Source organism: Acipenser ruthenus, chromosome 2 (assembly GCF_902713425.1).
Source record: "Acipenser ruthenus chromosome 2, fAciRut3.2 maternal haplotype, whole genome shotgun sequence".
In the NCBI taxonomy this organism is placed as follows: domain Eukaryota; kingdom Metazoa; phylum Chordata; class Actinopteri; order Acipenseriformes; family Acipenseridae; genus Acipenser; species Acipenser ruthenus.
The window spans coordinates 99,692,635-99,706,716 of record NC_081190.1 but is presented as its reverse complement, the minus strand read 5'-3'; the positions used below and the strand labels follow the sequence as shown (position 1 = coordinate 99,706,716).

The following is a 14,082-nucleotide window of genomic DNA, read 5'->3' as shown; positions in this document are numbered from 1 at the left end:
CGGAGAGTGATAGCCAATGAGAGACGGGCAGGGAAATATCGCGGGAGGATGATGAAAAAATAGAACAAAAAACAAAAAATATGGCTGAAGTTTGGTTTGTATAAATGATTTATCAGCACCATCTATCTTTGGACTTCCTCCATGTTTCGGAGTTGAAGTACTGCCTTTTTTATGTTTGTTTTCAACTTTTGAAGTTAGCAGCCGTGATGGGGCAAGTCAACTCTGTAGCTTAGAAATACAGGTTGCAGTGCAAACATTGATGATTTGTCAGATTTAATAAAGCCAGTCTAACGTCTGTCGCAGATCTCTAAAACAGTTGGCGTTTCCTTTGATTTAATGTGATTGAATAACACTGTGATTAAAATGTCTCAACACTTGGAGCCTGATGAAAACACTGCACTACTGAGAAATGAAAAGTGAGTAAAACTCATTGCTTACTGTAAGTAAAAAAACAAACAAACAAAAAAAAAATCAGATTTGTCTCCTGTCATGTCTGCTAAAGTTTTTGACAAGTGATTGCTTTTGACGCATTAGAATTACGCAGTAACTCTACCTGTGATACCACTGAATGTTATTAGCTCAAGAAACCATTTTAAGATGTAAACATATAAGAAACTGTAACTAACCCTTTCATACATGGTGACGGATAAAATATATATATATATATATATCCGGGGACATATGGAAGACGCAAATCCATGATGATATCCTCATATGAGAAAGCTATTTTCCGCCATGTCAGGTAATGGATTTTATTTATTTATTTATACATGTATTATTTATTTCAATGAAAAAATATATTTACGTGTCCAAAACTACTTTTCTTTAGTTAAAATAAATAAATAATGTCATGCATGAAATGGTAAGGTAACTATCAGTAACCCTGATGTGGTCACATGTTGTTTTACTGGTAGCTTTGTTCCTTCTCTTTTAATGGTAACAGGGTTTGAAGGTGTAAGTCTTGCTGAAAGTACTTCTGTGTATTTTGCTTACAAGTGGAAGTAGTGGGAGGTACACATTTAAAGGGGGTGGGTGTTTATGCCCCTATAACTTCCTGTGGGGTGCATAAACAAACTGGACTGCAATAAGTGACTGCTTTCTGATCCACTTTGAGTAGACACAGGGTTTCTCATGTAAACTTAAACAGGGATATCTAACCCTGTATTTTAAAGGTATGGGGCACAAAAAAAAAATCAAATATTAGGTGTTCCCAAGCTGATCAACCTCAACAGTTGCTAGTATAGTTTGCCAGCATTTGTATGTCCCTTATTACACCTGTATTGTGGATAATCTGTTTATATTCCATGTGTACATGCAGACAGACATATCCAGAAAACTACACACCTTGGGCATGTGTAATGACAGAACTACAAGAGCTTTTCCAAAGCAAGGAACTGTATTCCTTCCAATAAACTGGCAACTGTTTCTTAACCACGTACTGCAAGAGTATTTGTAGTAGATCAAAAAGAAAGCAACGCAAATGATTATCCAATATGATAAATATAATATTATTCATAGAAGTTAAAATATTTCTTCAGAAATCTGTGTGTGCAAGCTGTATTCTATTTTGTAATGTATCATTAACCTGTCAGCTCCAGAAACAAAAGACCAACTTTTTTTTTTCAAACTATAAACTTTAACTTAACCAAAAACAAATGCCAGTCACAGAATGAATTTATATTGCACAAGACAGCTCAATATTCCACATGTCTTCCTCTGAATATCCTTATTTGGAATGCTGCTTACCGTATTCTGAATATGCTGTACATGGGTGTAATACTGAGTATTCTGAATAACAATACAATGTTAGTATGCAGCATGTAAACATACTGTATAATAATAATATCTTCATGTAGTGCCTTTCATAGTGGACCACTAGTACAAAGCGCTTTACAGAGGTAGGCTGTGAACTATGCATTATATGCAGAGTCACTTACAATAGGACATTGATTTAACATCTCATCTGCAGGATGGAGGAGGTTAAGTGACTTGCTCAGGGTCACACAGTGAGTCAGCCAGTGGCAGGGGTGGGATTTGAACCGGTGATCTTCTGGTTACAAGCCCTGGACTTTAATCACTGGACCACACTGCCTCCAGATGGGGAGTGGGGCAAAAGGTGAAAATTCATGCCATATGTTTTCTGCTTCTAGTGGTAAAGCATTTAAGGAAACCCAAGAACAGTACAAGAGCCGATGGAGGTCTATCCGAGTCATGTATCTCACAATGTTTCTCAGCAGTGTGGGTAAGCTATTCTTAATCACTCAATACACTTACTGAGCCCCCTTCATGACAGCTGTCTTAAACAGTAAGTAGCAGGCTTCTGAAAAATCTAGCATTATACATCCCCACGTGTTGCTACAACTGTTTAAATAACATACCTGTAATTTTTCTTTTCGTTGTGAACATGCTGACAACTTTTTACACGTATAACTTTCAACTCTGTTTTAAAGCTCTTTTCAAAATGGCCGCTCTAGTGCACTGGGGTTTGAGATCTGTCCTCTAAATCACAGCAGGAAGAGTGACCAAAAAAAACATTATAAGTGCTCTGGCTTTTCTGTTCCATACCAAACCAATCATGGATCATTATTGCTGTGTTACCTGATTGGCAATGTGGGCAATAATCCTTACACTATCAGTGCACTGTAAGTGTAAAGTGTAAGAAGTTGTCAGGATTTTAACAATGAAAAGCTCTAATGATACTACCATTCGTAGTCTTGATTTAAAGAAGGCAGTGTTACAACTGTGTTCATGAAACATTAGTGTGCCACTATATGCATAGGGCTCTCCGTTTTCGTTTTTGATATTTTGATCACGTGATGTCCCTTAAAAGTTCATTAAGTTAAATGGATTTTTCCCAGTTGTAATGACTCGTTAATGACGCGCTGCAAAAATTTTTAATCTGTTTTGCAAATAATAGTTTTCTCTTAATTACAATTTAATTAAATCAGTTTAACTTCACTCGCTGTTTGCGTTCGGTTTGAATCAAAGACAAGGACTTGACTTTTTTTACATTATCAGTGGAACAAAATCAGAGCCGCATTCAAGTTACTAAGAAAAAACAAAAGTGTTCTTGTTTTACAATCAACATTTATTCTGGAGTTTGATTAAGTGTGTTGACATCGCGTGATCAAAAATACAAACTAGAAACGAAGAGCCCTGCAAATGCATTACAATCCTTAGGACAGCAGCGTGGAGTAGTGGTTAGGGCTCTGGACTCTTGACTGGAGGGTTGTGGGTTCAATCCCCAGTTGGGGACACTGTTGCTGTACCCTTGAGCAAGGTACTTTACCTAGATTGCTCCAGTAAAAATCCAACTGTATAAATGGGTAATTGTATGTAAAAAAAAAAATGTAATATCTTGTAACAATTGTAAGTCGCCCTGGATAAGGGCGTCTGCTAAGAAATAAATAATAATAATCATTTACCACGCACAAACGCAGCATGCACACGATTGGTGTTGCCTTTTTGGTGACATGGGAGCATAATCTCTTAAAGCTCGACTCTGTAATCACGATACCAGTCTCTGAGATCGAATGTCCCTAATCTATGATGAGTCGACGCTACCCTTAAATTGTGCAATGTTAAATTTCCTCCAAGGTAATCCCAAATGAATGATGTGCTCACTGTATTTTCCAATGTTTCCTAATCTCAGAATGCATGGAGAAATACGAACTAGGTGTTGGGAGGCAGAGGCAGCTTGTTTATTGCGAAGCCACGCATCAGATGTAAACAGTGAAAATATTAACAGCCTGGATGTGTGGTAATTGGTCGATACAGTTGCCTAATTTGGGGATTTTGAAGAATTACTCATTTGGCAAAACCTGGTGGCTCTTGGTTAAGCACTGACTTCTTATTGAAATAACATGTAGGCCTGGTTGTGTGTGATTTTATTAATTAACTGGATTACATATTGTGTTTCTTCTCCAGGTTTTTCTATTGTCATAACATCAATATGGCCGTATCTTAAAAAGGTCAGTACATCACTGTGCTAGAAAGAGTGTAAGACTTGGAATTGTTATGTTTTGTTATGGTTTTTAATTGAGTTTAGTAGGCAGCTGAGACAGTCATTTAGCACTTATTGTTTCCCTTGAAATGGATGTACTGTAAATATGCTACCCTTATATAAAATACAATGTGCAGTATAATATAGTGCTGCAAGCCAATATTTTGTAGACAGTGTGGAGTAGTGGTTAGGGCTCTGGACTCTTGACACTGCTGCTGTACCCTTAAGCAAGGTACTTTACCTAGATTGCTCCAGTAAAAACCCAACTGTATAAATGGGTAATTGTATGTAAAAATAATGTGATATCTTGTAACAATTGTAAGTCGCCCTGGATAAGGGCGTCTGCTAAGAAATAAATAATAATAATAATAATAATAATTATAATAATTATAATAATAATAATAATCATAATAGACACATTCTGAACTGCACTTTCCCTTCCAGATTGATTTGACTGCTGACGCCAGTTTCTTGGGCTGGGTTGTTGCAGCATACAGTGTTGGACAGATGGTGGCTTCACCAATCTTTGGCTTATGGTCTAATTACAGACCAAGAAGGGAGCCTCTTATAGTCTCCATATTCATCAATGTGGCAGCTAACATCCTCTACGCATACGTGCATATCCCACACTCCCACAACAAATACTACATGCTAGCTGCTCGCACCTGTGTGGGCTTGGGTGCAGGTAAACCATCACAATCGAGCAGTATTCACTGAAGAGTTCCACCATGGGTTTCATCTTCACACATAGGGGGAAAAGAATACAGTGCCCCTAGTGGATGTAAGAAATATCACATGTATTGTACGTCATACTTCTTACACCCACAAGGGGCAGAGGTGGACATGGTAATGGTTACACTCTGGTTTACCAAATGTACTTAGAGATTAGATAGTCATCTGAGAGCCACAACTAGCTTTACACCTCTGAGTTTTAGAAAGTTACTTGGATGTGATGAATGAAACAGAAAATGATACAAAGTAATTCTTAAGAAGATACTAGTGAGAATGGCTGTGAGGTTTTGCACATTAATTCTTTATTGGATTGTCCAGGGCAAGGGAGGATTAGCCGGGAAATCTAGGCATGTTTCACTACTACTACTTTACCAATTAAATTATAATTGTACATCCCTTTAACCTCAATTTTCTATATTTGTTTAAAGGAAACGTAGCTGTTGTGAGATCCTACGTTGCTGGTGCAACAACACTTAATGAGCGAAACAGTGCTATGGCGAACATGAGTGCCAGTCAGGCTCTAGGATTTATACTGGGTCCAGGTAAGCTACTATTGTTGTGTGTATTTTCTTTACATTTGGTATTGCTTTGTGGTTTATTTCTATATGTTTCTTCCCATTCCATTTTGAAGCAGAAATACCCCAAGCATAGCACTGCACTGTGTTAGCAATTACTTGTATTCATTGAGTTATTTGTCTGTTTGTATTGCTTGTGAATGTAGTGCTCAGTCATGGTAGGTTTGGGACAGTGTCACTAATGAAGTTAGTGTCATGGGGGATCCCAACTGCTGTCGATACAATCAGTGAAAATAGGAGAGTCGTTAATAACAACATATGTAACAGTGAGTGTGTCTCATACATGTTTTTATATATTTTAAAGTAAGAAAATATCAGGATTGGTAATATTGTAATATTTAAAGTAATTGTAGCTAACAAAATAATTCCATATATCTTAGCCATGCATGTTACACATGTATTTTAATTTTAAAACATGATTTCTGGTGCTTCTTTAGGTTAAAGGAAACTCTGAGTTCTATGCCTTTTTCTTGGTTTATCTGTTTGTACTTGTACACCCTGGGTCATTTCACCTCAGCAATGTCTTCTGGGTCAAAGCATGTTCCTGGCTGAAAACATGTCAGGCAATAGGGGAAGCAGCTGATTGGTTACTGACAAGAACAATGCCAGTGAATGGGTGGAGACAATTTCACTCTCCAGGCGAAATGTCCCAGGAAGCATAAGTCAAAAAGCATTGCTTCCAAACAGAGTTTTCTTTAACCTAGTGTAGTACCAGATGCCATGATTTGAAGTAAAAATACATGTTAGCTATAACATGTGTTTCTTTCAAAACTGCACCTTTGAGACCTATATAATGAATAGTGTATGGTGGAGAAATGTTATGGAGCTATTTTGTTAGATTTTAGATCGGCCACTGTTCAATTGAAGACCCACTTCTCTGTTAATTGCATTGGCTGGTTTACCTGCTGCTCTGCTGTTTCAGTTTTACAGGCATGCATGTCTTTTATTGGTGAGAGAGGTGTCACCTGGGAGCTCATTGACCTGCAGCTCAACATGTACACAGCTCCAGCTCTGCTGGGAGCGCTGTTCGGTGTTGTCAATATTGTGCTTGTCATTGCTGTCTTAAGGTAATATGACATATTTTCAGTTTGTTGTAGCAACAATAATCTGTAGTGGGCCACACCTGTTACTTATTAGACCTTGACTCTACTATAAATGGACAGTTATTAGCTGGTAGTGTCTGCTGTGTTGGGTATTAGTGCTACACTGGCAAGTGGTTTAGGTCTCTGCAGTTAATACAACTATTATCAGCGCCTTACTGTATTTGAAACAAATACAAACATAAAAGCATATCTTCTGAGAAATACTGTATAATAATTGATAATTTAAAGGCAGCAGGAAACATCTTAGTTTCAGGAAGGAACAAAACCATTATTATTCTGAGTAGTTTCTTTCTAGTCAATTGCCATTGAAATTATTATAATTCTCTGAACATTTGTTCCAGCTACATTAAAAAAAAATGGAATAAACTGGTATTTAAATATATAATTCAGTGTTTTAATTCAGAGGCCCTCTGTGTACTTGCTTTCTTGCTTAGGCTGTGACTTTGTGAATTGAGCCCTTAGCATTTATATAAAAAAAGAAACGTAAGTACATTTGTCAGACTTCTAAACCTTATTCATTTCTGATTGATAGGGAACATTGTGTGGATGATCTTGAAAGAAGTTTCAACAACATCAACAGTATTTCAGAAGGTAAGGTAGTGGACCACGTGGAAGAGGATGGTGTGGTTTACACCTTCTGTTATGGAGGGGTTGTTATAGCGCCCTCTATGACACAAGATGTTAACCTTCCCATCGTCTGATGACTTTGAACCATCCCATGTGTTACTTGGATATCTTGTAAAGTAAATTGTTATTGTCCTCACTAAATCATCTTGCCAGAGTTCATCTTCTATAATTCCTCTTCTTTTTATTATTATTTATTTCTTAGCAGACTTACAATTGTTACAAGATATCACATTATTTTTACATACAATTACATTATTTTTTACACATTATATTTTTACATACAATTACCCATTTATACAGTTGGGTTTTTACTGGAGCAATCTAGGTAAAGTACCTTGCTCAAGGGTACAGCAGCAGTGTCCCCCACCTGGGATTGAACCCACGACCCTCCGGTCAAGAGTCCAGAGCACTAACCACTACTCCACACTGCTGCCCTTCTTGACTGTAGGGCACCTTTAATCACTAAACTAATTAGCTTTGATTATGCATTCAGTTAGGGAAGCCTGTAATCCTTGTCTTACCTCTTGTAATTTTATTTAGAACGAGTTGAAGTGACTGGAGATGCAGAGGAGGGTATCGATCAGGTGGCCGTAGTGACATCAAACCTCCTGTTCTTTGTCATCCTTTTCATATTTGCAGTCTTTGAAACGTAAGCATTTTTGCACTTCTGAATTCAGTGGAATAAGGGTACTATTAAAATGCCATTCATTTTTTTCTTTTTTCTTTTTTGAGCATTACCTAAAATGAATGATTGAAGTGTTTTTTAGCTCTGGATGAAGTAGCAGCAGCATTGCACAAAAATACAAAAATAACTGGTGCAGTACTTGAAGGTATTCGCATCAGCTTTACCTAATATTTTATGTTGTGTGTCTGAAGTTAGGGAATGAAGTGTTTTAAATATATATATACAAACCACTGACCAGCTTGGTGGACAGGTACCTGGCACATGGAAGCTGAAGACATTTATCCCAATGACAATCCAATATTGCTATGGGTTTAGCATTTTGTTTCTAACTGTTTTTACTTTTTTGTTACAGGATCTCCACTCCCCTGTCAATGGACATGTATTCTTGGACAAGGGCTCAGGCAGTTTATTACAATGGCATTATTTTGGCAGCAATTGGGTTCGAATCCGTCCTGGTATTTATGGCAGTAAAAAGCATATCTAAAATGTAAGCTGCAGGCAAGTTATTCATAAAGTGTTTCATCCATACTTTTTGGAAAAAAATATACAAAACCACCTCAAAAACCGGTGGTCACAAAATTTACAAACCAGATATGCCAGTGTTACAATATGAAATACATCGGCGTCTTTATCACTGAAAAAAGAAGCTTACCTCTGCACCAAGTTACGTCCTTTGAGGCACCTTCCAGCATCTTGTGCAGTCTATGCCAAGGCTGTGTTCAGGGCAAACGGTTGGCCAATCCTGATATTAGGTACAGGTCCTAATAAAGAGGTGAAGCAGGATATTTAGACTGTGTAGTAGTATATCTGTCAACTATCCCAAATGAGCAAAATATTTATTTTGTATTTTGTACAGAACTGGAGATCGACTGGTGCTTCTTGGAGGACTGGTGATTATTTTTTGCGGATTCTTAATTTTGCTTCCATGGGGCAACCAGTTTCCAAAGATCCAGTGGACAGGTAAATAATGAGCTTTGCTAAAGTTGTACCAGCTCTGTGTATTATTCAGAATAGCTAAACATGTTGCTGCTAGGATTGCCACTGCCTTGTCATGTACTCTGCTTACAACATCTGAGGTACACATTGTGCTATCTATCCATTGTGAATTTCAGAATCTGTGTACCCCACATTTTCTTCAGAAGACCCTAACCCATACTGCTGTATATAGAGGAAATCAATCAAATGTTTAATGCTGAATTTAAACAAGATTGTCTGCTAAAATAAATACCGCTTCAGCAAGTAGTATTTAATTTGCTTTGTATTATTGTGCAATGCATGTGTATATGGTATAACAGTACGATATTAATCCTTTGTTTTTAATTGTTTTGTATATTTTTGTTTGTGATGTGTATTGTGCAGTATGAAATCAACAGGAATCCTGTGAAATTGCGGCCCGCTGTACACATTAGGTTAAACTAGTTTTCTGGATATGCAGCCCGTGATAAAAGTTTGGTTGCGCACCTTTGGTCTAGAATACTCCACCCCTCTCCTTCTACTTCCACTTAAATGCTAAACAGAACAGGGATTGTTAGAGATTGTAGGATTGGTGCCCAGTTTAATTAACATGTAGCTTTATTGGAAAATAAAAAATCATGCAATAACAAAGTGCATATTCCAAATTATTATTACTAATTTTTTTTATACTTTATCAATGGTGTCTTAATTAAATCAGAGATTAGCAGCTGCAACATTGAATCACCAAAGTGGTGAACATTTTAAAGGTTTAAAAGGTAGACTAAAATAAAAATTCTAAAGTCCTATTTTACTAAATATGTATCCAATTATGTCCTGTTTTATGAGGGTCTTGCATGGATTTTTTTAGTGGAAATGGTTTATAGCATTAGACTATGTGTATTCATTTAAAGTGTATTCATTTGTGTGATTGGTTTTAGGAAGCAAACCATTTGATTTTTGGAAGAATATTACCGTTCAGGGGTTTCGCCCAGGTTTTTCATTTCAGTGATCCAAATATTAGTTACCGGCTCCCGAGTGGTGCATCCAGTAAAGGCGCTCCACGTGGAGTGCAGGATGCTCCCTATAGCCAGAGATCGCAGGTTCGAATCCAGGCTATGTCATTGCCGACCATGATCGGGGGTTCCTAGGGTGCGGTGCACAATTGGCCGAGAGCCGGGTAGGGAGGGATTAGGTAGGCAGGGTAATCCACGGTCCACCGCGCACCAGCGACCCCTGTGGCTGACAGGGTGCCTGCGGGTCTGCAGTGGAGCCATTCAGATCTGTGTTGTCCTCCGGCACTATGGGTCTGGTGGCTTCGCTGTGGATCTGCAGTGCGAAAAATGACGGATTGGCAGGAACACATTTTGGAGGACACGTATTTCAGCCTCCATTTCCCGAGTAAATATATATATTACTTACCGGAAGTAGTCTGGTGGTAGAATTGGCTGTGTATGAAAGCCACCAAACCTTTAAAGGGCTCCTTATTTTCATTCTGTTTGTTGCAGGTATTCAGAACACTACCACAAATGGGACATTCTCTGCCACCACAAATGTAACCTCTTCCCCTCCACGAAACGACCTGTCTGAACCAACGGGCTGCCCTGCCCAACAGACCTGGTGCCAATACATCCCAGTTATCCACCTTGCCCAGTACATCACGTCTGACATCTTGATAGGGATGGGATACCCAGCTTGTAATGTCATGTCCTACACGCTGTACTCCAAGATTCTGGGACCAAAACCTCAGGTGATAGGAACCTCTTCATGGGATTGCAAATGAAAGTATTTCAATGCACTACTGTATGGAAAAGGGTTCCAACCTCTTCTTTATTAGTTGGTCATTTGATGGAGTGATGCTTATCCAGTGCTGATAAAACTTGGTAACAGCATTTTTCAATAAGTTTTATAGCTCATAAGTATCTGGGGATATAGAGCAGTCTATATGCCCAGATCCTTATATTAATTAGTTATTATTATTATTATTATTATTATTATTATTATTATTATTATTATTATTATTATTATTATTATTATTATTATTATTATTAATAAATTAAATTGTATTGTTATTATTAGTCATTTAGCAGACGTTTTTATCCAAAGTGACTTACAGAGACTAGGGTGTGAACTATTCATCATAGCTGCTGCTGCAGAGTCACTTACAATAGGACCTCGGTTTTACGTCTGATCCGAAGTACAGAGCACAAGGAGGTTAAGTGGCTTGCTCAGGGATATAGGGCTACGTTTTCTTTGTATTGACGGCTCTGGTTTTTTAATTGTAGTTGGGCCGCGGTGTTATATGTTACTGACAAAGCATTAAGCCTACTTTGCAATGATTTTACTGATGTTCTATATTTAATATGCCAAACAATATAAGTGCTTGATCGGCAACACTGTTAAATAACTTTTGACAAGACCGTGCCCATATTCTTTTTTTCTAGCTGGTCGTTTCTAACTAAATCTGGTTTATATGGCAGTTTTTTTTATTGGGTTGCTCCATTTCCAGGCAGGTAGAGAGCAACCTTCCCATATAAAAGTTATTGTAATCTTGGTTAGTATTAAATGTAGTTCTGCTGGTTAAATGCAGTAACTTGTTTCTTTTCCTTCAGTTTTGCTTTTTTACACCTGGGTTGTCTGTGTCTTCTCAGGGTGTCTACATGGGCTGGCTAACAGCCTCGGGAAGCGGGGCTCGGACTCTGGGACCGGTGTTCGTCAGCCAGGTGTATACCAGCCTGGGGCCTCGGTGGGCATTCGGTGCCGTCTGTGGACTGGTAGTAGCAGCTGTAGTTCTCCTGGGAGTGATGTATAAGAGACTTATTGCCTTTTCTTTGAGGTATGGGAGATTACAGGAGCAAGTGGCTGCTTAACGTTTTTCAAGCTTATGAACTTACTGAACCAAACGATTTTCATTCATTCTACACACAAAGACACAAGGAGTGTCTTTTTTTTTTTTTAATCTCATCTCTGCAAACCAGCGAAGGAGCAGAGCTACTAGAAGAACTACAGTATTTGCTCGAGTATAAGTCGAGAAATTTAACCCCAAAACACAGTCCTCAAGTTGCGGGGGTCGACTTATACACATTGTCTATATGTAAAAAAAAATGAATGAATCCACTGAAATACATACTTCCATGTGGGCTAGGAAGGAAGTGGAGGTGGGGCTTGTACCAGAACAATATTTAATACATATATTTACTAAAATTAACACCTGAGGTGCACTCTAACAACAGTTTCGATTTCAGGGGTTACTTTTTTGTTTTCTGTTACACTAAACTTATCATTTTTGTTTCAATAACAAATTTAAATAAATAAATAAATTTATACCTGGATCTCGCCCTTACAATGGTGGGCTCGACTTACTCGAGCGAATACGGTATTTCAATCTGAAGCCGGTGTTAACTGGAGAGCAAACTGGCAGCCTAATGGCTGTGTGGGCTGTGCTTCACCTGCTGCTCTGAAAGTTGAGCAGTTAGCAGAGGGATCACATTTTGTTACAATGTCAAAGGCTCTGGTAAATGTAATGGATGTCCAGCATATGACAAAGTATATGAAGTTAATGTGACATGCGTTTTATCATTTTAATTAAAGATATATGAGAGAGAGAGAGAGAGAGAGAGAGAGAGAGAGAGAGAGAGAGAGAGAGAGAGAGAGAGAGAGAGAGAGAGAGAGAGAGAGAGAGAGAGAGAGAGAGAGAGAGAGAGAGAGAGAGAGAGAGAGAGAGAGAGAGAGAGAGAGAGAGAGAGAGAGAGAGAGAGAGTGATTGATTGATTGATTGATTGATTGATTGATTGATTGATTGATTGATTGATTGATTTCCTCTTCAGGCCCTGTGGTCACTAATGTAGTCCTGACACTGAGGTGTTTTATTCTGCATACAAATAAAGAAATGATTTGGTACTGGGGATATGAATCTTCTTATTTACTAATTAGTAAATAAGAAATTTTATGTCAAAATAATGTGTAAAAAATAATGTGATATCTTGTAACAATTGTAAGTCGCCCTGGATAAGGGCGTCTACTAAGAAATAAATAATAATAGTAATATATAATAACTTCACTTGAAATTTTGGTGGGATGGAACATGTGTTAAATTGTATTGTTATTATTAGTCATTTAGCAGACACTTGTATCCAAAGTGATTTACAGAGACTAGGGGGTGAACTTAGTCACTTTTTACCCCACATAGTGCTCGCTTACAAAATATCTTGTTATTCCCGAATAGATAATCGTCCGCATTCTGAACTTCAAATATATTCAGTCATTAAAATTATCATCTGTTATTTAGATACCAAGATATTTAGTAAGTAAGCTGTCAGACTAGGACAAGGCTGGCTAAAAAAAGCTCACTCCAAGAACAACAGCAGCAGGGGTGTGGAAGTGTGCTCAGAAAGACCAAAGTGGTCTTTTCACCACTTATGATATATAAGCAGTAAAATGAACGTACCTGGTCTGGTATTTAAAACACACTTTCTTGATGTAAATGGAACAGGTCGATGCTACATCTTATATTTAAATGTAATTTACTTAAAATGTTCATGATAATACTTGCTAGCTAACCGACAAGTTTAATTTTGTTATTATTAATAGTATGTCTTCCCAGTTGACTAATATGTCTTGCAGCAATGTTGATCAACCTGTTTTATCCTGTGAATCAGCGATTTTCTTTTTTGTACACTTCCCCCTCCCGAGAACTGTTCTCCCCTAACTGAGGCGACACAGATAGAAGTTGCTACAGAATTCTAAACTCTGGTGGCGTGTGATAATATAAATATATATTCTAAACTTAAAGCATCCTAACAGATATTTTTCAATCAATACATACACCCAGGGACAGAGCTAGCCTTTCATGCAGTGGGGTGGGGTGAGTCATGCTTTAGGGGCCCATTGTTAAAATAGTTGTCAATTTACTGGTCTCGTGATCGTATATGGAAGCAGATGTAGCACAAGTGCTGAATTACTGTATAGTGGGATGCTGATGTGCAGAAAGTAGACTTTTAAGACCATTACAGCGCTAAAATAAAAGTCGATACATTTTCATAAAACTAGCAGCAGTGTGGAGTAGTGGTTAGGGCTCTGGACTCTTGACCGGAGGGTTGTGGGTTCAATCCCCAGTGGGGGACACTGCTGTTGTACCCTTGAGCAAGGTACTTTACCTAGATTGCTCCAGTAAAAACCCAGCTGTATAAATGGGTAATTGTATGTAAAAATAATGTGGTATCTGTATAATGTGAAATAATGTATAATGTGATATCTTGTAACAATTGTAAGTCGCCCTGGATAAGGGCGTCTGCTAAGAAATAAATAATAATAATAATAATAATAATAGAGACTCAGTACATAAAACAGTAGGAAACATAACAGGAGATGCAAATATTTGGGATACAATTAATGCCCACTATTGAG

General features: G+C 37.9%; 1 protein-coding gene across 4 annotated transcripts; it reads left to right on the top strand.

The window, feature by feature from the left end:
- Positions 1-11: 11 nt before the first annotated feature.
- Positions 12-12,576, top strand: mfsd8 (major facilitator superfamily domain containing 8). Of its 4 annotated transcripts, none has more exons than XM_034014673.3 (12): positions 12-416; positions 2,151-2,242; positions 3,928-3,971; positions 4,448-4,688; positions 5,164-5,277; positions 6,233-6,377; positions 6,946-7,004; positions 7,581-7,689; positions 8,078-8,212; positions 8,582-8,685; positions 10,185-10,426; positions 11,328-12,576. In XM_034014673.3, exons 1-12 carry the CDS (start codon positions 364-366, stop codon positions 11,544-11,546), a joined length of 1,557 nt encoding a protein of 518 aa, XP_033870564.1. In that variant the 5' UTR covers positions 12-363; the 3' UTR covers positions 11,547-12,576. The 4 variants fall into 4 exon arrangements, with proteins under 4 accessions (XP_033870564.1, XP_033870567.1, XP_058860663.1 ...); XM_034014676.3 differs by having other exon boundaries at positions 12-439; XM_034014675.3 differs by lacking the exon at positions 12-416 and adding an exon at positions 446-742.
- Positions 12,577-14,082: the final 1,506 nt, after the last annotated feature.

Coding starts and splice junctions, on each gene's coding strand:
- mfsd8 (XM_034014673.3), top strand. CDS start 364: ATGTCTCAACACTTGGAGCCTGATGAAAACACTGCACTACTGAGAAAT. Junction 3,972..4,447: donor TATGGCCGTATCTTAAAAAG/GTCAGTACATCA, acceptor TTTCCCTTCCAG/ATTGATTTGACTGCTGACGC. Junction 8,686..10,184: donor TCCAAAGATCCAGTGGACAG/GTAAATAATGAG, acceptor TGTTTGTTGCAG/GTATTCAGAACACTACCACA.